We start from the raw sequence: 24068 nt of genomic DNA, 5'->3' as shown, positions 1-24068 counted from the left end.
TTCTGTCACCCAGGCTAGAGTGTAGTGGCATGAGCATGGCTCACTGCAGCCTCCACCTCCCAGGCTCAAGCAATCCTCCCACTTAACCCTCCTGGGTACCTGGGACCACAGATGCACACCACCACACCCGGCTACATGCTTCTTTTGAGATTGTTTTTTTCACTCACATAATTTGCATGAAATTTATCCACCAGCATTTAAAAAAAAAATTGTGCATAGTCTTGAGTGAGATGTGTGCATTTTCACCCATTTTTGTTCACGCCTTTTCCACTGCCTACAATGCCCCCTATCAACCGTCTCTACCAATCTGTATTCATTTCCTTCAGCGCATCTCACTGCTGTGTGCCTAAAACCATCAGACTTATTTCTCTTCCCTTATCAATTATGTATGTTTCCCATACCATATCATTTTCCACTTGCAGGTAGAAGACAGGGACCATGCCTAAAGATAAGAATCTTTATATTCCCAGCATCTAGTACAGTGCCTGAAATGTAGGAGGTATCCAGTAAATAATTTTTTGGATGTATGAATGACTGAAGTTGCTCTACTGGATTCTTATATTGTGTCTTGGGTATGTGCTGTCTTCCCAACTAGACTCGAAGCTATGTTGTAAATTTGAGAGCAGCAACTCCATTCTATTTACTAGTATAGGCGAGGTCCCAGTTAGGGTTGCCGGAGACATTTGTATGTGGCTTCAGTGAGCGTGTGTCTTTGTGTACATGGGGGTGAAGTGAAGGCGTGGTTGTGGGCTGGTTTCCCAGCTGCCCAGCCTGACTTTCCACAGTCAGCAGGATGGACCTGGAGATGTCGGGGCTGAAGACCTTGGAGCATGTGGCAGTGACAGTCTCCATCACTCACCCCCGGCGTGGCAGCTTGGAACTGAAGTTGTTCTGCCCCAGCGGCATGATGTCCCTCGTCGGCGCCCCCTGCAGGATGAACTTGTAGGTACACCCGCCCAAGGCCTGAGCAACCTTTTCAGCAAGGGCCTTTCCAAGGAAAAGAAATGGGAGAAGTGGATCCTGGCACTGTCCTAAACTACTGTGGCACTGGCTATCCCTGGCGGCTGGAAGCCTTTCATCACATGCCTTCTTCAAGTGTTAGGCACCTCACATACACGTTCTCTAATCCTTCTAAGAACCCTGTAGATTAGATTTTGTAACCTCTTTTTACAAATGAGGAAACTGGCCGGGCGTGGTGCCTCACACTGGTAATCCCAGCACTTTGGGAGGTCAAGGCAGGAGAACCACTTGAAGCAAGGAGTTCAAGACCAGCTTGGGCAACAAAGTGAGACCGTCTCTACAAAGAATTTAAAGATTAGCCGAGCATGGTGGTATATGCCTATAGTCCCAGCTGCTCAGGAGACTGCGGTGGGAGGATCACTTGAGCCCAGGAAGTCAAGGCTGCAGTGAGCTGTGATCATGCCACTCCACTCCAGCTTGGGTAACAGAGTGAGACCCTGTCTCTAAAAAAAAAAAAAAAGAGGAAACAAGTCATGGAGCTAGTAAGTGCCCAAGAGAATAAGAATAAACCTAGATCCATGGGATTCCAAGCCTGTGCACACTCCATGCTTGCTTTTTCCACCACACCACGTTAACACAAGTTCCTCCTTCCATGAGACCCCAGGGGCAAGGGGCACCTGAGAACCCCTCGGGGCACCCTCCCAAGTTTCCATGGCTACTACAGGGAGAAAGTGTTGCTGGGGGAAGGTCAGCTCTCTGGCTCACGCCTTCCACCTGTTTCTGCTGTGTTCTTTCCTCAGGGATCCCAACGGCTTCAACGACTGGACCTTCTCCACTGTGCGATGCTGGGGGGAGAGAGCCCGAGGGACCTACAGGCTTGTCGTCAGGGATGTCGGTGAGCCTCGTGCCCTCGCACCAGGCCCTGCCTTTCCTGCTTGTTATCTGGTCCCTCTGCATCTCAGAGTCCCCACAGAAAGTGTCCCGTGTGCAATATCTAGGGTTGCCATTGGACCAAGAGGGTTGATGCCAAGAGTGTGCCCCATCCATGAAATGGGCATTGCTATCTGAAACTGTTCATTTATACTGCCTCTCATATTCCCCGGAGGAGCGACCCACCCATTTTCCTAGAATAGCAACAAAAGTCCTTGTTGAAACCACATTTCAAGTCCTTTTACGTATAACCATCCTTCGGCTAGCCCCGGTAGGCAGGTAAGGGCAGGACTCATTTCACCATTTTTTTTTATATTGGCCCAGAGGTTTGAGGTGACTTGTGGAAGGTCACCATAAGTGAAGGCCACAATGTCCATGAATTTTGAATCTCTTTAGTGTCAGCGTATAGACTGGAAATTGAGCTCAACCCTCCCATCCTCCAGTCAAGTTAGGTATTCACTAGACCAGTGGTTTTCAAAGCTTGCTTTAATTTGGTAGAAAGACATTTTCTCCAAGCAGAATCCCAGCCGAACCCCCAAAATATGGGAGAGAAAAGCAAGACTCTGCTTTGGAGTACAACCTTTCAACCTTTTCCATCCCTAGGGGCACCCAGTGAGGCCCTTCTGCAGATCCTGGGGTCAGTGGGACAGAGTGAGGCAGCTCCTAGAGCAGACCATGTGGCCTGAGCCCCTTTGGGTGGCAGGGTGGGCAGGGCCTCTGCTGTTTGGCATGGCTGACAGAGGGGCGTGGCTCACGAGCTGCCCCTTGCTGCCCTAGGGGATGAGTCATTCCAGGTTGGCATCCTCCGGCAATGGCAGCTGACCCTATATGGCTCTGTGTGGAGTCCAGTAGACATCAGGGACAGACAAAGGTGGGTAAAGCTGCATGTGTCAGATGGAAGGCCACTCACAGGGGAAGGGCCGCCTAGGGAGCCCATCGCCCTCTGAACCCCGGCTGTGTTTCCCAGCTGCAGCCTCAAGCCGAGAGATGGAGCCCTGGGCTGGGAACTCAGTCTGGGCCTCTGCTTTTTGCTGTGAGGCTTCCCTGTCTTCAGCTGTAAGAGGGGAAGATGGGTGAGGGCAGATGGTATAGGAACCACAGTCAGTGGGGCATCCTCATCTCTTTTCTTCTCCACAGCCTGCTAGAGAGTGCCATGAGTAGAAAACACCTGCATGATGACTTCACCCTACCCTGCCTACCGGGGCTGAAAATTCCTGAGGGAGATGGTTACACCATCACCCCCAACACCCTCAAGGTACTAGGGCCAAGACTCAAGCTGCGGGTAGACGGGACTGTCCTGTCTTGGGAATGGAGTTCTTAGTGTGCTTCTCGGGGTGACCTGCGTGGCGAAGGACTGGGAAGACCTGGGTCCCAGCAGTGGTTTCATAGCATTGCTCCTACCCTGCTAGCCTAACTCTTATAGGACAGGTCTTGTCGGGGGAGGGGGCAGGGGGAAGAGTTTGTGTGAAGAAGGCAGTCCCTAGAAGGAAAAAGACTTTCTGAGCTCATTGTCCTGGGCTGAGAAAGCTTGTAGGTTTCAGGAAACAGTGCCTCACGTAGGTGCTTGCCTCGACCCCAGACCCTGGTGCTGGTAGGCTGTTTCACCGTCTTCTGGACCGTTTACTACATGCCGGAAGTATATTTGAGCCAGAGGAATGTGGCTTCCAACCAAGTTTGTAGGAGTGGACCCTGCCACTGGCCCCATCGGAGCCGGAAAGCCAAGGAGGAAGGGACAGAGCTAGAATCAGTGCCACTTTGCAGCAGCAAGGATCCAGACGAAGTGGAAACAGAGAGCAGGGGCCTTTCCACCACCTCTGACCTCCTTGCCCTAGACCTGCTGGAGCAAGGGGAGTGGAGCCTGTCTCAGAACAAGAGCACCCTGGACTGCCCTCATCAGCACCGAGACCTACTGCATGGGAAGGAGGAGCAGATCTGCTGACCTCAGGGCCTGACAGTGTGGGACAGGCTCTTCTTTCCCAAAATTAGGGAGCTCTTGAGAGAAAGCAGCCCTGATGCTTACATGTGGAATCTGAGGCATCCTCTGACTCCACTCAAAGAGGGTGAGGGCCTTCTTAAGATACAAATGGCAGAGGATTGCTGCCAGAGAAGTCTGGTCAGAGCCACAGGGTCTTCCTCCAGCCAAACGGGAACTTTTGGCGAGAAGGTGTTGGACAGGGGATTGGTGCCGCCTTTGGGTTGGCCTCCATCCCCCCTTTTTTTTTTCCCTTAACACTATCCACCTGGAGATGGGCGGCCTCTTTTTTTTGAGACGGAGTCTGGATCTTTTGCCCAGGCTGGAGTGCAGTGGCACCATCTTGGCTCACTGCAACCTCCGCCTCCCGGGTTCACGTCATTCTCCTACCTCAGCCTCCAGAGTAGCTGGGACTACACGCACCCGGCTAATTGTTTGTATTTTTAGTGGAGACAGGGTTTCACCATGTTAGCCAGGATGCTCTCGATCTCCTGACCTTGTGATCTGCCCGCCTCCGCCTCCCAAAGTGCTGGAATTACAGGCGTGAGCCACCGCGCCGGGCGCCTCTTTTTTTTGAGGTAGAGGTTGATTCTTCTTGCTTAGGCTGGAGTTCAACGGTGGATCTCAGCTCGCTGCAACTTTTGCCTTCCAGGTTCAAGCGATTCTCCTGCCTCAGCCTCCTGAGTAGCTGGGATTACAGGCATGTGCCACGACACCCAGTTAATTTGTTTTTTTTGAGACAGAGTCTTGCTCAGTCGCCCAGGCTGGAGTGCAGTCGCGTGATCTCGGCTCACTGCAAGCTCGGCCTCCCGGGTTCACGCCATTCTCCTGCCTCAGCCTCCCAAGTAGCTGGGACCACAGGCGCCCGCCGCCACGCCCGGCTAATTTTTTGCATTTTTAGTAGAGACGGGGTTTCACTGTGTTAGCCAGGATGGTCTCGGTCTCCTGATCTCGTGATCCACCCACCTCGGCTTCCCAAAGTGCTGGGATTACAGGCGTGAGCCACCGTGCCCAGCCTAATTTTGTATTTTTAGAAGAGAGGTGGTTTCTCCATGTTGGTCAGGCTGGTCTCAAACTCCTGACCTCAGATGATCTACCCGCCTTGGCCTCCCAAAGTGCTGGGATTACAGGTGTGAGGCACTGCTCCCAGCCGGGCTGCCTCTTTAGTACCATCCTTTCAGTTCTCCAAACATGAATTCTTTCTAATAAAACCCTCAGAACAACAAATATTTACTGAGCACCTACAGGCATGCCATATAGTGTGTGAGCAGCTCCAAGAAAATTCCAAGGTAAATTAGTAACATAAACATCATTTTATATGAGGACAAAATTAGATTGGATATATATGTCTAAAGTAATACACACTTAGTGCCACTTGACAGCACAAGTTAGTTGAAAAATTACTTGACATACAATATTAGACAGATCAACAAGACAGAAGGTTAACAAGGATATCCAGGACTCGAACTCAGCTCTGCACCAAGCCGACCTAGTAGACATCTACAGAACTCTCCACCCCAAATCAACAGAATATACATTCTTCTCAGCACCACATTGCACTTATTCTAAAATGAACCACATAATTGGAAATAAAGCACTCCTCAGCAAATGTAAAAGAACAGAAATCACAACAAACTGTCTCTCAGACCACAGTGCAATCAAATTAGAACCCAGGATTAAGAAACTCACTCAAAACAGCACAACTGCATGGAAACTGAACAACCTGCTCCTGAATGACTACTGGGTAAATAACAAAATGAAGGTAGAAATAAAGATGTTCTTTGAAACCAATGAGAACAAAGACACAATGTACCAGAATCTCTGGGACACATTTAAAGCAGTGCATAGAGAGAAATTTACAGCACTAAATGCCCACAAGAGAAAGCAGGAAATATCTAAAATTGACACCCTAACATCACAATTAAAAGAACTAGAGAAGCAAGAGCAAACACATTCAAAAGCTAGCAGAAAGCAAGAAATAACTAAGATCCGAGCAGAACTGAAGGAGATAGGGATACAAAAAACCCTTCAAAAAATCAATGAATCCAGGAGCTTTTTTGAAAAGATCAACAAAATTGATAGACCGCTGGCAAGACTAATAAAGAAGAGAGAATAATCAAACAGATGCAATAAAAAATGATAAAGGGAACATCACCACCGATCCCACAAAAATACAAACTACCATCAGAGAATACTATAAACACCTCTATGCAAATAAATAAAAAATCTAGACGAAATGGATGAATTCCCGGACACATACACCCTCCCAAGACTAAACCAGGAAGAAGTTGAATCTCTGAATAGACCAATAAAAGGCTCTGAAATTGAGGCAATAGTTAATAGCCTACCAACCAAAAAAAAGTTCACGGCCAGACAGATTCACAGCCAAATTCTATTAGAGCTACAAAGAGGAGCTGTTACCATTCCTTCTGAAACTATTCCAATCAATAGAAAAAGAGCGAATCCTCCCTAACTCATTTTATGAGGCCAGCATCATCCTGATACCAAAGCCTGGCAGAGACACAACAAAAACGAGATAATTTTAGACCAATATTTCTGATGAACATCGATACGAAAATCCTCAATAAAATACTGGCAAACTGAATCCAGCAGCACATCAAAAAGCTTATCCACCACGATCAAGTTGGGTTCATCCCTGGGATGCAAGGCTGGTTCAACATACACAAATCAATAAACGTAATCCATCACATAAACAAAACTAACGACAAAGACCACATGATTATCTCAACGAAGAAAAGGCCTTTGACAAAATTCAACAGCCCTTCATGCTAAAAACTCGCAATAAACTAGGTATTGATGGATCGTATCTCAAAATAGTAAGAGCTATTTATGACAAACCCACAGCCAATATTATACTGAATGGGCAAAAATGGGAAGCATTCCCTTTGAAAACCGGCACAAGATAAGAATGCCCTCTCTCACTACTCCTATTCAGCATAGTGTTGGAGGTTCTGGCCAGTGCAATCAGGCAAGAGAAAGAAATAAAGGGTATTCAAATAGGAAAAGAGGAAGTCAAATTGTCCCTGTTTGCAGATGACATTATTGTATATTTTAAAAACCCCATCATCTCAGCCCAAAATCTCCTTAAGCTGATAAGCAACTTCAGCGAAGTCTCAGTATACAAAATCAATCTGCAAAAATCACAAGCATTCCTATACACCAATAACAGACAAACAGAGAGCCAAATCATGAGTGAACTCCCATTCACAATTGCTACAAAGAGAATAAAATACCTAGGAATCCAACTTACAAGGGATGTGAAGGACCTCTTCAAGGAGAACTACAAACCACTGTTCAATGAAATAAAAGAGGATACAAACAAATGGAAGAACATCCCATGCTCATGGATAGGAAGAATCAGTATCGTGAAAATGACCACACTGCCCAAAGTAATTTGTGGATTCAGTGCTATCCCCATCAAGCTACCAATGACTTTCTTCATGGAACTGGAAAAAACTACTTTAAAGTTCATATGGAACCAAAAAAGAGCCCGCATTGCCAAGACAATCCTAAGCAAAAAGAACAAAGCTGGAGGCATCATGCTACCTGACTTCAAACTATACTACAAGGCTACAGTAACCAAAACAGCATTGTACTGGTACCAAAACAGATATATAGACCAATAGAACAGAACAGAGGCCTCAGAAATAACACCACACATCTACGACCATCCGCTCTTTGACAAACCTGACAAAAACAAGCAATGGGGAAAGGATCCCCTATTTAATAAATGGTGCCAGGAAAACTGGCTAGCCATATGCAGAACGCTAAAACTGGAACCCCTCCTTACACCTTATACAAAAATTAATTCAAGATGGATTAAAGACTTAAATGTTAGACCTAAAACCATAAAACCCTAGAAGAAAACATAGGCAATACCATTCAGGACACAGGCATGGGCAAAGACTTCCTGACTAAAACACCAAAAAGAATGGCAACAAAAGCCAGAATAGACAAATGGGATATAATTAAACTAAAGAGCTTCTGCATGGCAAAAGAAACTACCATCAGAGTGAACAGGCAACCTACAGAATGGGAGAAAAATTTTGCAATCTACCCATCTGACAAAGGGTTAATATCCAGAATCTACAAAGAACTTAAACAAATTTACAAGAAAAAAACCCCATCAAAAGGATAAGAACAGACATTTCTCAAAAGAAGACTTTATGCAGCCAACAGACACATGAAAAAAATCATCATCACTGGTCATCAGAGAAATGCCAATCAAAACCACAATGAGATACCATCTCACACCAGTTAGAATGTTGATCATTAAAAAGTCAGGAAACAACAGATGCTGGAGAGGATGTGGAGAAATAGGAATGCTTTTACACTGTTGGTGGGAGTGTAAATTAGTTCAACCATTGTGAAAGACAGTGTGACGATTCCTCATGGATCTAGAACTAGAAATACCATTTGACCCAGCAATCCCATTACTGGGTATAAACCCAAAGGATTATAAATCATGCTACTATAAAGACACATGCACACATATGTTCACTGCGGCACTATTCACAATAGCAAAGACTTGGAATCAACCCAAATGTCCATCAATGATAGACTGGATTAAGAAAATGTGGCACATATACACCATGGAATACTATGCAGCCATAAAAAGGATGCGTTCATATCCTATGCAGGAACATGGACGAAGCTGGAAACCATCATTTTCAGCAAACTATCACAAGGACAGAAAACCAACCACCACATGTTCTCACTTACAGGTGGGAATTGAATAGTGAGAACACTTGGACAAAGGGTGGGGAACATCACACATGGGGGTCTGTCGGGGGATGGGTGGCTGGGGGAGGGATAGCATTAGGAGAAATACGTAATGTAAATGACGAGTTGACGGGTGCAGCAAACCAACATGGCACATGTATACCTATGTAACAAACCTGCACGTTGTGCACATGTACCCTAGAATTTGAAGTATAACAAAAAAAAAAAAAGAAAAATTACTTGACATATCTTGACATTTTAGGCTCCCAGGATTTCACAGTATTCTTAACAGGTTTTGTCAGCAAAATCAACGCTCCCCCCAACATCAGTTTAAGAGCCCTGGAAGGCTCTGCCTATTCACCAGCATAGAGCTGAAATCCTTAAAGGGCCAGCTCAGGGCACTGCTCCACTAACCGTTGCGCTGCTATAAAAGCTCGAACACATCTCTTGCCCCTCCTTTCTACGTTTATAGATCCTGCATTTATTTAGCATATAAACTTTACAATATTGACTTTGCATATGTATGTCTTCCCCAAAACGGGATGGATCTTTTAAGGAAAAGCCTGGGGTTCGTCATCCCCCTATATATCACCTTAACAGGCGGTCACCTAAAATCTCCACATTCGTCATAGAAACAGAAATTCCACTAATAAATGTCAGGTACTGCCTCCTTAACCTTGGTCCGCTATTTCCCTCCCACTTTCAGCAGTTTGGTTTATTCCATGGGTGGAGGAAGAAGCCAAGTTGGCTGAGTGTGAAGGGAATGGCGTCAGTGTGACTTCACGCCACATTGTCCCGAATGCCAGCTCCACACTGCGGTGGCACGAACGCAGGATTGAGCGATGCAGTTGGTGTAAACAGAGAGGCCCATGTAGCTCAGACGCCACACAAAATGGGGGTAAGCGCGAGAACAAAGCAGGGTACCCAACGGGGCGTGGCGGGACACCTGGGCGCACGCCGCCAGCGCCCGGGAGAGCGAGGGCGGGTAGAGAGGAACCACGCTGAGGCGAGGCGGGGTGCGGGCGGGACTTCCGGAAGCCATTTGCCTGAGTGGCAGGGGAACCGGAAGTGGAAGAGCTGCTGCTGGTGCTGGGGCCGGAGGAGGGACGCGCCGGAGCGGGGCCGCTGGGACCGAGCGAGCGACAGACGCGCCACCCGCCGACGCCTCAGCCGCTTGGGGCCCGCACGGACCCTCTACTTCAGTGAGTGCATCCAGGGTCGCGGTGAACCGGTGGCTTAGAGGCGGGGGTTGGAAGGGGCTGCGAGGTGTTATTGTGAGAGGCCCGCGACCTCCCCTCCCCCACCATTGCGGCCCCTCCCCCCACGCCACCCCATCCCCTTGGGGGGGCCTCGCGAGCGCGCGCCTTCTCTGCGGGCCCGGCGTCGGCTTCCCAGCCGCCGGCGCAGGTAGTCTTTGCCGTGTGAACCCTTTCCCGACATCCTACCCCGAAAGCTGTCGACTCTCCTCAGCCTCCGGCCGGCGCCTCCACCGCCTTTCCCGGGAGAGTAGCGCGGCGGGCGCCCCGCCCTGCCCTGCCCTGCCGGGCCCACCCGCGGTAGGCCTCGCGCACCCCAGCTCGCCCAGGCTGGGCGTTGCACCTCCTGCCCTGGTCTCAGCTGCTGCCTTTTCCCTCCATCCCAGGGGTGTAACTTCTCACCCTTCTCTCCCCTCGCGTCTGGTCGGAGGGCAAAACCAGTTACTCCGTTGTGTTTTTACCGAACACTTCTGCCTGCTCCTTTTGTTGAAAAATTTCAGCTCTTTAGAAACTTCTCCGTTGCCTCTTAGGATGTGTGTATTCAAAAGATGCATAGACCGTCACCACTCGGAAGGGATTATTTCTTGGAAGGCTTTCCAGCCCGCATCTCATCTTAGACATGAATGTGCTCGGAGCGGCTGGTGACCTGCCCAAGGTCAGCCAGCTAGATAAACCTGTCAGCAGAGAGGTTTGGGGGGATGTTTTTTTCCTGGTTCGCTGTCCCGTTTGCCAGATCCGTGCCTTCTGGTCTACAGGTTTGATTGACCCGTTGCGTAGTGACTCATGCTTCTGCTTTTCATAGCTCGCAGGCCAGCGTTGCTTTTCAGAATTTATACACAAACTTAAGAACACTAACACTGGGAGCTTTAGCCTGTTTGTAGAGCTGACCCGTAGAGAAAGGAAAGACCACCCGGATCCACCCTAGGACCTCAGTACAGCTTGAAATTACGGGAAGGGTTTGGGCGGAGGGGTAAGGTGCGGAGAAAGTGGAAGGAGAAAGTGCTTAAGATTGTCTTTGCCTTGGATGTGCCTTGTGTCTTTGGCTTCTTCTGGGCACCTTGTTCTGACATAAAGGTTGCCTCCTTGTGGGGGAGAAGGGGAGGACTAGGAAATCACCGTGCATTAGTTTGTTGGCTTGGGCATTTGATCATAAATTATGGAGGTACTGGACCGGAGGACCCACCCACCAGCTCACGGAGGCTACCGGGTATTCAGGATGAGGGCCGCCTTCCTCTTCACAATAACCATACCCACTCCCTCTGAAACAAAGTGGAGAGTCTTAGGTCTGAGTGGAAACATTCTAAATCTCTGAATTCTTGGTTCAACTTTCCCACTCGATCTGTTTTCCTGGTTCAGACTAAAACATCTAACTCAGCTTGAGAATTTATAATGCTTTGTTGTTGGAACTGGTTTCTCATTAAATACATTACACTATGCTGGTATAAGCATCTGGAAATTCTAGTACTGTATTGTCATAGTAAGTAGAGAATATAGAAAACGCAGGAAAATCGTGGAAGTCGGTTACTCCTCATCTTCCTGGAGAACTCACTTTAATGGACAACAAAGCTTCCCCTAGAGTACAGTCTGTTGTGGCAAATTAACAAAACTTGTTCTTCAGACCTTTTATTTGCATTCTGCTTGCTCGCTCTTTCTTTCTTTCTTTCTGCTTGCTCGCTCTTTTTTTTTTTTTTTTTTTTTTTTTTGAGGCGGAGTCTCAGTCTGTTGTCCAGGCTGGAGTGCAGTGGAGCGATCCCGACTCACTACAACCTCTGCCTCCCGGTTCAAGCTTACAGCAAGGCACGCGCCACCACACCCAGCTAATTTTGTATTTTTTTTTAGTAGAGACGGGGTTTTGCCATGTTGGCCAGGCAGGTCTTGAACTTCCGACCTCAAGTGATCCACCAGCTTTGGCCTCCCAAAGTGCTGAGATTGCAGGCGCAGGAAACCCGAAGTGACTCAGAAGTTTGTGTCTCACCACTGGGTAGCTCTTAGTTTGTTCTTATTTTATGTGCCCATAAGAGCAGATAATTCTTCATTTTAATTGGAAAGAATACAACAGTTGGAGCCTGAGCAACATGGCAAGACCTCCTCTCTACAAAATTTAAAAATTAGCCATACATGGTGGCCTGTGCCTGTAGTCCCAGCTACTCTGGAAGGAAGAAATGTAAGGATCACTTGAGCCCAGGAGATCAAGGCTGTGGTGAGCTGTGTTAAGCCACTTCACTCCAGCTAACGACTGACAGAGACCCTGTCAGTAAAAAACAAAAAACAAAACGCAGCTGGCTGGGTGCCATGACTCATGCCTGTAATTCCAGCACTTTGAGAGGCCAAGGTGCTAGGATCACTTGAGCCTAGGAGTTGCAGGTCAGCCTGAGCAATATGGTGAGACCCCCATCTACCAGAAAAAAAAGGTCAGGCAGCTTCTGTTCAAGAGGATCGCCTGAATGCAGGAGGTGGAAACTGCAGTGACCCATGATTTCTCCTCTGTGCTTCAGCCCAGGCAACAGAATGAAGTCCTGTCTCAAAAAAAAAAAAAAAAAAGCCGGCCAGGCGCGGTGGCTCACACCTATAATCTCAACACTTTGGGAAGCCAAGGCGGGCGGATCACATGATGTCAGGAGTTCGAGACTAGCCTGACCAATATGATTTGAAATCGCATCTCTACTAAAAATACAAAAATTAGCCGGGAGTGGTGGTGGGCACCTGTAATCTCAGTACTCTGGAGGCTGAGACAGGAGAATTGCTTGAACCCAGAAGGCGGAGGTTGCAGTGAGCCGAGATCGCGCCGTTGCACTCCAGCCTGGGCAGCAAGAGCGAAACTCCGTCTCAATAAAAGAAAAGCCAGTTTAATTTTTATTTTTGAGACAGGGTCTTGCTCTGTCCCTGAGGCTGGAGTGCAGTAGCGCACCGCGCCCCCACCACTCCCCCCAGCTAATTGTTGTGTTTTTTGTAGAGACAGAGTTTCACCATGTTACCCAGGCTGGTCTCAAACTCCTGGGCTCAAGCAGTCCACCTGCCTTAGTGTCCCAAAGTGTTGGGATTACAGGCGTGAGCCACTGTGCCCAGCCACAACAGTTTCTCTGATTTCCAAATTGCTTGAGTCCTCTATATGCATAGTCGTCTAGGTTATGCATTTCCAGCCTCGTTTTTATGGAGTCTCGCTCTGTCGCCCAGACTGGAGTGCAGTGGCGTGATCTGGGCTCACTGCAAGCTCCGCCTCCTGGGTTCACACTATTCTCATGCCTCAGCCTCCTGAGTAGCTGGGACTACAGGCACCCACCACCATGCCCGGCTAATTTTTTGTATTTTTAGTAGAGACGGGGTTTCACCGTGTTAGCCAGGATGGTCTCGATTTCCTGACCTGGTGATCCACGCGTCTCGGCCTCCCAGAGTGTTGGGATTACAGGCGTGAGCCACGGCGCCCGGCCCCTGCCTTGTTCTTAAAAAACGAGATTTGTATGAGTTTGTAGCTCAGTTTTTCTTTTCCTCATGTTTGAAAATGTTACCAAGCCATGGGCATCAGTAAAACTGAAAGCTACTTTGTATAATAAGATTTTGATTGACAAAATAATACAAAATCAGAGTCAGAAGGCACAAAGAAACACATTTCTGCTCTGATACTTTGCCATTGTAGGGGAAGAAGGATCACCTTGTATTCTTAGCGCCAAAAAAAAAAAAAAGACTATGTGATTGGGAATATTTGTGACCTCCCAGTTCTATCTGCCTTGTAGCTTCAGAGAAGTGACATTTTGTTCCTCGGTTTCTCTATCTATATGCCTTTTTTATTTTCCCATGAAGAAATTTAGGGTTGAGGTAGAAGTGTTTTGCTTAGGGTATCAGAATGCCATCGAATTTGGGTAGTAGAAAGTATAAGTGAAACAACTTAGTAAATTAGAATTTATCATTTTTTCTTTTCTTTCTTTTTTTTAGACAGAGTCTTGCTCTGTCACCCAGAGTGGTGTGATCTCTGCTCACTGCATCCTCCACCTCCTGGGTTCAAGATATTCTCATGCCTCAGCCTCCTGAGTAGCTGGGATTACAAGTATGTGCCACCAAACCTGGCTAATCTTTTGTATTTTTAGTGCAGACAGGATTTCACCCTGTTGGCCAGGCTGGTCTCGAACTCCTGACCTCAGGTGATCCTCCCCTCTCAGCCCCACAAAATGCTGGGATTACAGGTGTGAACCACTGCGCCCAGCATCTATATAGTCTTCTCTAATCAGAACATAACATCATTTACTCAAGAGTAGGCTTTGGAAGTCTGTTACTCTGATTTCAAATCCCACCTGTCCTGTTGTGTTTACCAGCTCTACTGTCATGGAGAAGTTTGCTTAGGTCTCTCTGAGCATCACGTTTATTTAAATAACAAAGCTCCTAGCACAGTGTCTGGTAAATAGTAAGTTCTTAATGTTATTTTAGATTAGTTGTTTGTCTGTTGGATGAACTCTGAAAATCCATGACTGTCTATTGAATTGTAGCTCTAAGATGGGAGTGGTAGTGTGTGCTTGTAGTCCCAGCTACTTGGGAAGCTGAAGCAGGAGGATCACTTAAGCTCAGGAGTTTGAATCCAGCCTGGACAACATAGTGAGGCCCTTCTCTTAAAATAATAAAGAGATCGTATAATTTATATAGATCATTAGTCTTGAAAGCGTATATGTACCCTCTGGGAATGCATAAGATGATCCATTGGAATATAGGAAAAAAATCTCAGAACATTTATTTATTTAGAGACAAGGTCTCACTGTCACTCAGGCTGGAGTGCAGTAGCATGATCACAGCTCACTGCAGCCTCCACCTCCTGGGCTCAAGCGATTCTCCTGCCTCAGCCTCCCTAGTAGCTGGGATTACAAGCAAGTGCCACAACACCTGCCATTTTTCTTCTTCTTCTTCTTTTTTTTTTTTTTTTATGTTTAGTAGAGATAGGTTTTGCCTTGTTGGCCAGGCTGGTCTTGAACTCCTGACCTCGGATAATCTACCCACCTCAGGCTCCCAAAGTGCTAGGATTACAGGCGTGAGCCACTGCACCTGGCTCAAGCAATCCTCCTGACTCAGCTTGCTGGGTAGCTGAGACTATAGGCACTACCATGCCAGGCTAATTCTTTCAATTTTTTGTGGAAACGGGGTCTCATCATATTGCCCAGGATAGTCTCAAACTCCTAGACTCAAGTCATCTTCCTGCCTCGGCCTCCCAAAGTGCTGAGATTACAGGTGTGAGCCACCACACCTGGCTGAAATCTAACTTTTAAAAGAATTTAGTTTTAAAAAGTTTTCTAATCTATAAAAGGAAAAAAAGAGCTTCACTGTAATTTAAGATTCACATGAACAGTAGTTAGCGTGTTTTATATACAAACACGTATGTAGTGGGATGCATTTCAAAAATATCCTAGACTGGGCAGAATTCTAAGCCAAGCTCAGGAGTTTGAGACCAGCCTGGGCAACATGGAGAAACCTTGTCTGTATAAAAGAAAAATACAAAAATTAGCCGGGCGTGGCAGTGCATACCTGTAGTCCTGGCTACACGCTGGGACTCAACCTTAAAAAAAAAAAAAAAAGACCTTGTCTCAAAACACTTTTATTAACTAACGTGTAAGTTTTAACTTGATTTAAGCCTAGACTTGAACTTAGACCCAAATAAACTTTTATGTAGAAAGTATAGAATGTTTTATTGGTTTAAAAATAAAGCAAGGCTGGGCTCAGTGGCTCATGCCTGTAATCCCAGCACTTTGGGAGGCCGAGGTGGGCGGATCACAAGGTCAGGAGATCAAGACCATCCTGGCTAACATGGTGAAACCCCGTCTCTACTAAAAATACAAAAAGCCAGATGTGGTGATGGGCACCAGTAGTCCCAGCTACTCTGGATGCTGAGGCAGGAGAATGGCATGAACCCAGGAGGCGGAGCTTGCAGTGAGCCCAGATCACGCCACTGCACTCCAGCCTGGGCGACAGAGCAAGACTCCATCTCAAAAAAACAAAAAAAAAATAAAGCAAAACCTCCCACATTTTTTAATAATTTGTTTGAGATGAAGTCTTGCTGTTGCTGCAACTTCATCTACCAGGTTCCAGCGATTCTCCTGCTCCAGTCTCCCAAATAACTGCGACTTACAGGCATGCTCCACCACGCCTGACTTATTTTTGTATTTTTTGTAGAGACGGGCGTTTCACCATGTTGGCCAGGCTGGTCTTGAAATTACTGTTAGTATTATTTGCTTCTGTAATTTATTTTTCGTGAGTGAAAGTATGCATTCATGCTTGGGACTTTTCACTTTATGATTCTAAAAAACTACTACTTTGGCAACGTAGTGTGTTTTGTGTACTCAGTAAATATGTATATTGAATGAATATAACTCGATCTTCTTTCTGAGAAAGCTTAGCTGTATTTGAGGATGTCAAGGGAAAGAAAAAGATTGCTTGTATAGAAGATGACCTCCTTTTCTTCAGGAGATGGAGACCATCCTGGCTAACACGGTGAAACCCTGTCTCTACTAAAAATACAAAAGAATTAGCCGGGTGTGGTGATGGGTGCCTGTAGTCCCAGCTAATTGGGAGGCTGAGGCAGGAGAATGGCGTGTACCCTGCAGGCGGAGCTTGCAGTGAGCCGAGATTGGGCCACTGCAATCCAGCCTGGGTGACAGAGCGAGTCTCCATCTCAGAAAAAAAAAAAAAGATGACCTCCTTTTCTATAAACCAGAAAACCCCAGATTGTTTTCTTTTTTTTTTTTTTCTTTTTTTGGCACCTGCCACCACACCTGGCCAATTTTTTTTGTGTTTTTAGTAGAGATGAGGTTTCACTGTGTTAGGCAGGATGGTCTCGACCTCCTGACCTTGTGATCCGCCTGCCTTGGCCTCCCAAAGTGCTGGGATTACAGGCGTGAGCCACCGCGCCGTCCGATTTTTTTCTTTTTCATAGTCCTTTGCATTTGGAGCCTAATGTTTCTAGTGTATATTCTCCAGAACTGGTTGAAAAGTAGTCTGGTTTCTTATTTGTCTTTCTATTCATAGAAGATTAGCACTTCTAATTTTGCCGAATTTTACTTATTAGATGACATATTTGGACTCATTATTAAAATTTTTTCTTTTTTCTTTTTTTTTTTTTTTTTGAGTTGGAGTCTGGCTCTGTCACCCAGGCTGGAGTGCAGTGGTGTGATTTCGGCTTACTGCAACCTCTGCCTCCCTGGTTGAAGTGATTCTCCTGCCTCAGCCATCTGAGTAGCTGGACTACAGGTGCATGCCATCATGCCCAGCTAATTTTTTGTATTTTTAGTAGAGATGGGATTTCACCACGTTGGCCAGGATGGTCTCGATCTACTGACCTTGTGATCCACCTGCCTCGGCCTCCCAAAATGCTGGGATTACAGGCGTGAGCCACCGCGCCTGGCCATCATTACTAAAATTTTCTTATTGGAAACTTATCAAAAATAAAAATACCTGGTAAACATTTGTCAAAACCTAGTGCCAAGGCCTGTGACTACTTTTGTCAGAACCTGTGCTACAGTTATTTGTGTGATGTTTAGTAACCAGTGGATTTTAATCATTGCAGTAGTAATTCTTAAGTGTGTAACTTTTAACAGCTGATGTAGATTTTATTGTACTGTATCTAATAACTGCTTGTGTCACTTGGTACTTACAGTAACATATCACAAAAAAGCTAGTATAGGTATAAAGTATGTACTTGGAGATTTTTAAAATGTACTGCACTGCAACTAAGTCATATTCAAAGCTGTCTGACAGTTTAGTGATGCTATATTTATGGGACTTAGTCATGTTCCGGAATTCGTCTCTACAGAAAGTAATTGTTTCTGTTTAGTTTCCCAATTGTTTGTAGGCAAACCACAATAAAACTTAAATTATTATTTAAAGCCTGATGTGTATAATAATATTTAAGTGGTTACAAACATTCCTGTTAACAAATGAAACATGACATAGACATTTTTTCACAGGTGTAGAATGAGCCAAGGAGACTCAAACCCAGCAGCTATTCCGCATGCAGCAGAAGATATTCAAGGAGATGACCGATGGATGTCTCAGGTAAAAGGAAGTGCATGTGTATCATTCACATGAGTTGAGTCTCTCCAGTTTTTTGTCTGTTTTGTTTTGGTTTTTGAAACAGGGTCTCACTGTGTTGCCCAGGCTGGCCTCAAACTGCAGGGCTCAAGTGATCCTCCCACTTCAGCCTCCCATATAGCTGGGACTAGTGGCACATGTCAGTATGCCTGGTTTCTTCAATTTTTAAAGATCTTTTGATCAAAACTGCGAAGGGGCAATTAAAAAAAAAAAACAAAAAAAACACTCCAGGCTGGGCACAGTGGCTCACACCTGTAATCCCAACACTTTGGGAGGCCTAAGTGGGTGGATCACAAGGTCAGGAGTTTGAGACCAGACTGGCCAATATGGTGAAACCCATCTCTACTAAAAATAAGTTAGCCAGGTGTGGTGGCAGGCACCTGTAGTCCCAGCTACTCAGGAGGCTGAGGCAGGAGAATCTCTTGAACCCGGGAGGCGGAGGTTGCAGTGAGCCAAGATCACGCCACTGCACTCCAGCCTGGGCGACAGAGCAAGACTCCATCTCAAAAACAAAAACAAAAACAAAAAACTGTAATCCTGTGACCTGCGACAGGTTGTACACGGGGGGATTTTAATAGTCAACAAGAATTTGTTACTGTCAGTAAAAATGTAGTGTTACAAATGTCCTGCCTCTTCACCAATCTGATGTTGGAACTGGGAAATATTTAGTTTTTTTATTTTGAAGTAATTTCAAAACTACACAAATGTTACAGAAATTTAGAAAGAAGTATCTTCATCTAGACTCACCAATTGTTAACATTTTACGATATCTGCCTAATTATTGTGTCTGCATCTATTTTGTTTTTGTTTTTTTGTTGTTGTTGTTGTTGGTTTTTTGAGACGGAGTCTCACTCTTGCCCAGGCTGGAGTGCAGTGGTGCAATCTTCGCTCACTGCAACCTCCACCCCCCGCCACCCCGGGTTCAAGATATTCTTGTGTCTCAGCCTCCCAAGTAGCTGGAATTACAGGTGCCCGCCACCATGCTGAGCTAATTTTTGTATTTTTAGTAGAGACAGGGTTTTGCCATGTTGGCCAGGCTGGTTTCAAATTCCTGACCTCAAGTGATCTGCCTGTCTCAGCCTCCCAAAGTGCTGGGATTATAGGCGTGAGCCACCACGCCCTGTGTGCTGCGTCTATATCTATTTGTATATGTATATACTAACATAGTGGTTTTTTCTGAAGCATTTGCACTCATTTCTCTTTACCCCTGAATATTTCAACATGTTTTCTTAAAAACAAGGACTTTTGTTAAATAACTATAGGATAGTTACTAAAATCATGAGATGTAATATTGATATAATACTATTACTTAATCCAAAGACCATATTCAGTTTTCTCTGGTTGTCCCAATAATTTTTTTTTTTTTTTTTTTTTTTTTTTGAGACGGAGTCTCGCTCTGTCACCCAGGCTGGAGTGCAGTGGCTGGATCTCAGCTCACTGCAAGCTCCGCCTCCCGGGTTTACGCCATTCTCCTGCCTCAGCCTCCGGAGTAGCTGGGACTACAGGCGCCTGCCACCTCGCCCGGCTAAGTTTTTGCATTTTTAGTAGAGACGGGGTTTCAGTGTGTTAGCCAGGATGGTCTCGATCTCCTGACCTCGTGATCCGCCCGTCTCGGCCTCCCAAAGTGCTGGGATTACAGGCTTGAGCCACCGCCGCGCCCGGCCTTTTTTTTTTTTTTTTTTTTTGAGACAGAGTCTTGCTCTGTCGCCCAGGCTGGAATGCAGTGGCCGGATCTCAGCTCACTGCAAGCTCCGCCTCCCGGGTTTATGCCATTCTCTTGCCTCAGCCTCCCAAGTAGCTGGGACTACAGGCGCCCACCACCTCACCCGGCTAGTTTTTTTTGTATTTTCTTTAGTAGAGACGGGGTTTCACCGTGTTCGCCAGGATGGTCTCGATCTCCTGACCTCGTGATCCGCCCGTCTGGGCCTCCCAAAGTGCTGGGATCACAGGCTTGAGCCACCGCGCCCAGCCCCAATAATTTTTTTTTAAGACAGAGCAGTATACAGTGGCTCACACCTGTAATCCCAGCACTTTGGGAGGCCAAGGCAGGTTGGGAAGCCAAGGTGGGAGGATCACTTGAGCCCAGGATATCAAGGCTACAATGAACTATAATTGTGCCACTGCACTCCAGCCTGGATGACAGATGGAGACCTTATCTCAAAAAGAAAGAAAAAAGTAAGTGTACTACAGTTGTTTTGCCCATTTTCTCTTTCATGGGCATCTGGACCATTTATACCTTTATGAATAGTAACTACACCAGGAGTAGTGACTCACACCTGTAATCTCAGCACTTTGGGAAGCTGAGGCAGGTAATCACTGGAGCCCAGGAGTTCAAGACAAAGGAAAGGAAAAGTAGTAACTAAACTAGATATCTTCATTATTCTTGTCTTAAGTTAATAGACTTTAATGAGCCCTGGCTGTAGAAAAATCAGTCAAATGGAAGAAAAACATACACAAATATTTTAAACATTTTTTTGGAGACAGAGTCTCGCTCTGTCAACCATGCTGGAGTGCAGTGGCACCATTACAGCTTACTGCAGCCTTGGCTTCCTGGGCTTAAGTGATCGTCCCACCTTGGCTTCTCAAGTAGCTGCGACCACAGGTGCGTGCCACCATGCCGGACTAATTTTTTTTATTATTTTTTGTGGAGATAGGATCTCACTATATTGCCCAGGCTGATGATCTTGAACTCCTGGCCTCAAGTGATCCTCCTACCTCAGCCTCCCAAAGTGTTGGGATTACAGACATGAGCCACCATGCCTGACTTTAAAAATCTTTTAAGCATAGTATACTGAAATATTTGTACTTGGAATGATATATCCTCAGTTTGCTTCAAAATAATCTGAGGATGGAGTGGGGCAGTAGTTGGGGGTATGACTGAAATAATATAGGCCATAAATGATTGCTCTAGCTGGTAATTGATACATGGAGGTTCATTCTTTCTGAATGGAGGTGTTAATTCTCTGTGCTTTTGTATACATTTGATATTTTCCGTAATGAAAAGGTTTTGTTTTGTTTTTGTTTTTGAGATGGAGTCCCACTGTGTTACCCAGGCTGAAGTGCAGTGGCGTGATCTTGGCTCACTGCAACTTCCACCTCTTGAATAAGTAGGATTAGAGGCGCCCACCTCCATACCCGACTAATTTTTGTATTTCTTTCTTTCTTTTTTTTTTTTTTTTTTTTTGAGACAGAGTCTCGCTCTGTTGCCCAGGCTGAAGTGCAGTGGCCGGATCTCAGCTCACTGCAAGCTCCGCCTCCCAGGTTTATGCCATTCTCCTGCCTCAGCCTCCCAAGTAGCTGGGACTACAGACGCCCGCCACCTTGCCTGGCTAGTTTTTTGTATTTTTTAGTAGAGACAGGGTTTCACTGTGTTAGCCAGGATGGTCTCGATCTCCTGACCTCGTGATCCGCCCGTCTGGGCCTCCCAAAGTGCTGGGATTACAGGCTTGAGCCACCTTGCCCGGCCAATTTTTGTATTTCTTTAGTAGAGATGAGGTTTCACCATGTTGGTCAAGCTGGTCTTGAACTCCTGACCTCAGGTGATCCACCCACCTTAGCCTCTCAAAGTGCTGGGATTACAGGCATGAGCCACCAAGTGCCTGGCCTAAAAGGTTTTCTTAAGGGTAATGTTGAAAGACTTGCCAAACATAATAGAAATAGTATCAAAACATATTAACCAGAAAAATAAGGCTCAGCAGCAGACTAAGGAAAATATACACAGTAAATATTATAGATGAAGCATAGATATCGTGTATTATCAATAAAAATATCCTAAAGGAACTAATACATAAGTATTTCAGTAGACATGGTAGAAAGTCTTTAACTTTGTTTCCAAAAAGTGTAAATTAAAACGTTAGGAAGAGAAAGAGAAGTGTTAATATCTAATTCAGGTGCAAGTACAGTAAAACCAGTTCTAATATATTGCTGGAGTCCTTACAGATTGGTATATAGCCCTTTTGTTAAGAATTTGGAAATATGTCCAAAATCCATAAAAATACTGATTTTAAGAATTTCCAACGTAGGAAAAACTATATATATATCCCTTTATTACGCTTATTAGATTCACAAAAAGAGGCCACTGGCAAGTCTGCCCACAGGAAGAAAAGCGTGACCTGGGAGGCTGAGGCAAGAGGATTGCTTAAGCACCGGAGTTCAAGACCAGCCTGGGCAACATAGACCCTCATTCCCCTCACCCCCCAAAAAAGCAAACAAAAATGTGTCATTGAGTGTATTCAGTAGAGTATATTAGGTGCAGTGGCTCATACCTGTAGTCCCAGCACTTTGGAAGGCTGAGGCCTGTAGATTGTTTGAGGCCAGAAATGTAGCCTAGGAAACAATCCAAGACCCTGACTGTACAAAAAATAGAAAAAAAAAAATCGCTGGGTGTGTGCCTGTAGTCCCAGCTTCTAGGGAGACCGAGGCAGGAGAATTGCTTGAGTCTGGGAGTTTGAGGCTGTAGTAAGTTGTGATCATGCACTGCCCTCCACCCTCGGTGACAGGGTGTCTAAAAAAGAATATATGGCCATTAAAAGTTACGATTATAAAAACTGTGTTGCTACATAGAAAACTGGTTCTAGTATGATGTTAAATGCTACTATAATGGCTACCATTTTTCAAGTGCCTAGTGGGTGCCAGATGATATAGCTGGGAATCTTTAACAACTCTGAAATGGAATTGCTAGCAGATGTTAAAACCAAGACACAAATTATGTACTTGTTTAAGATCACTGGACTAGAAAGTAGGTAAGCTAGAATTTGAATGTTGGTTTTTTTTGGCCTCAGACATGTAGTGCCAGAAAGAGGTGTCCATGATACTTAAACTATGTAAAAGGGATAACAGAGGATGTGAAAAAAGTTGAGGAGAAAATACTCAAGCATGGTCATAGTTGCTAGGTTAAGGTGGTAGGATTATAGATGTGTTGTTTTGGTCCTTTCTATGTTTCCAAATTTATTACAACTATTATACTTGAGGAGAAAAGTACTAGAACCTTTATCATAGCAGTCTTAAATTCCACGACACTGTACAAACACAAGCTATTTTATTGGTGTGGAAAGGTAGTTGGGGCTGGGTGTGGTGGCTCAGGCCTGTAATCTCAGCACGTTGGGAGGCAGAGGTAAGTGGATCGCTTGAGTTCCAGACCAGCCCCGGCAACATTGCAAAACCCTATCTCTACAAAACGCGCCACCCCCCCCCAAAAAAAAAGCTGGATATGGTGAAGTGCGCCTGAGGCTGAGGCAGGGAGGACCACGTAAGCCCTCCCCAGCCTGAGCCTGGGAGGTTGGGGCTGCAGTGAGCTGTCGTTCACAGCTGCCACTGTACTCCAGGCTGGGTGACAGAGTGAAACCCTGTCTCAAAATCTCAAAAAAAAAAAAAAAGAGAGAGAGAGAGAAAGAAAGGTAGTTGGTACTACAGTACCTGCAATAGGGAGTTGACATGATAGGAAAAAGCACCTATTCACTAAACTTATTCTTGCTCATGTCTCCTCAGTTTAGAAATATTTACTGAAACAGTGATTTTTAAAATATGTGTTTGCACGAAATATGGAAGCAAGGAAAAAGCTGTCCCTAATCCTGTCACCCTAAGAGAGGAAGTGTTTTGTTTTGTTTTTTTAAATAAATAAATGAATATATATATAGTTTGTTTGTTTAAGTAGAAATGGGGTTTTGCATGTTGCCAAGGCTGGTCTTGAACTCCTAAGCTCATGTGATCTGCTCACTTTGGCCTCCCAAAGGCCTAGGATTACAGGCGTGAGCCACCACACCTGGCTGGAGGTGTTTTCATAATCTGTAAAATTATTTCCAGAAGTATTTTTGTCACTTTACACTTCACCTGTAGATGAATATCTGAGTTTTACCACAGCCTCATCTGTGTTGGTATTGTCAACAGAAATATTTAAATAGTAACTCTTCCTTAATTCCTAAGGGAAACAAAATTGAATGCAGAGTTTGAGAAAAAGAAACAGCATTGGAAAGCTGCGCATGATAAAGCATACCTGTAGTTCTAGCTAGCTGGGAGGCTAAGGCAGAAGGATCACTTGAGCCCAGGAATTCAGTCCAGTCTGGGCAACATAGCAAGACCCCGTCTTTGGGGAAAAAAAGAGAGTAGGCCTTTGCCTGGACCTACATTACAGACCTAGAGCATTGTAT

At 45.6% G+C, this 24068-nt stretch overlaps 2 protein-coding genes across 4 annotated transcripts in view; both read left to right on the top strand.

The window, feature by feature from the left end:
* Nucleotides 1–342: 342 nt before the first annotated feature.
* Nucleotides 343–4099, top strand: LOC101012672 (proprotein convertase subtilisin/kexin type 7-like). Its single transcript, XM_031652924.1, has 5 exons — nt 343–942; nt 1761–1855; nt 2668–2761; nt 3028–3145; nt 3470–4099. The coding sequence occupies exons 1-5, from the start codon at nt 794–796 to the stop codon at nt 3827–3829; spliced, it is 816 nt and encodes a 271-aa protein (XP_031508784.1). The 5' UTR covers nt 343–793; the 3' UTR covers nt 3830–4099.
* A 5385-nt stretch (nt 4100–9484) lies between these two features.
* PAFAH1B2 (platelet activating factor acetylhydrolase 1b catalytic subunit 2) overlaps nt 9485–24068 on the top strand; it is a 28490-nt gene continuing 13906 nt past the window's right edge. The window contains exons 1-3 of one of the 3 annotated variants that reach the window (XM_017948979.3): nt 9673–9807; nt 10392–10516; nt 17799–17886. In XM_017948979.3, the coding sequence (XP_017804468.1) occupies nt 10485–10516; nt 17799–17886 (120 nt within the window). In that variant the 5' untranslated portion in view covers nt 9673–9807; nt 10392–10484. Of the gene's footprint in view, nt 9504–9661; nt 9808–10391; nt 10517–17798; nt 17887–24068 lie in introns of those variants that run through there. The other 2 variants (XM_009187355.3, XM_003910752.5) reach the window with 2 other exon arrangements.

This window comes from Papio anubis, chromosome 12 (genome assembly GCF_008728515.1).
Source record: "Papio anubis isolate 15944 chromosome 12, Panubis1.0, whole genome shotgun sequence".
Taxonomy (NCBI): Eukaryota; Metazoa; Chordata; class Mammalia; order Primates; family Cercopithecidae; genus Papio; species Papio anubis.
The sequence above is the reverse complement of the archived record's forward strand: the minus strand, read 5'-3'. Positions and strand labels throughout refer to the sequence as shown.

Excerpts from the sequence above, each read along its gene's own strand:
- LOC101012672 (XM_031652924.1), top strand. The coding sequence starts at position 794 with ATGGACCTGGAGATGTCGGGGCTGAAGACCTTGGAGCATGTGGCAGTG. Across the intron at positions 943-1,760 it reads GCCCCCTGCAGGATGAACTT|GGATCCCAACGGCTTCAACG; the intron begins GTAGGTACACCC and ends TTCTTTCCTCAG. Across the intron at positions 3,146-3,469 it reads TCACCCCCAACACCCTCAAG|ACCCTGGTGCTGGTAGGCTG; the intron begins GTACTAGGGCCA and ends CCTCGACCCCAG.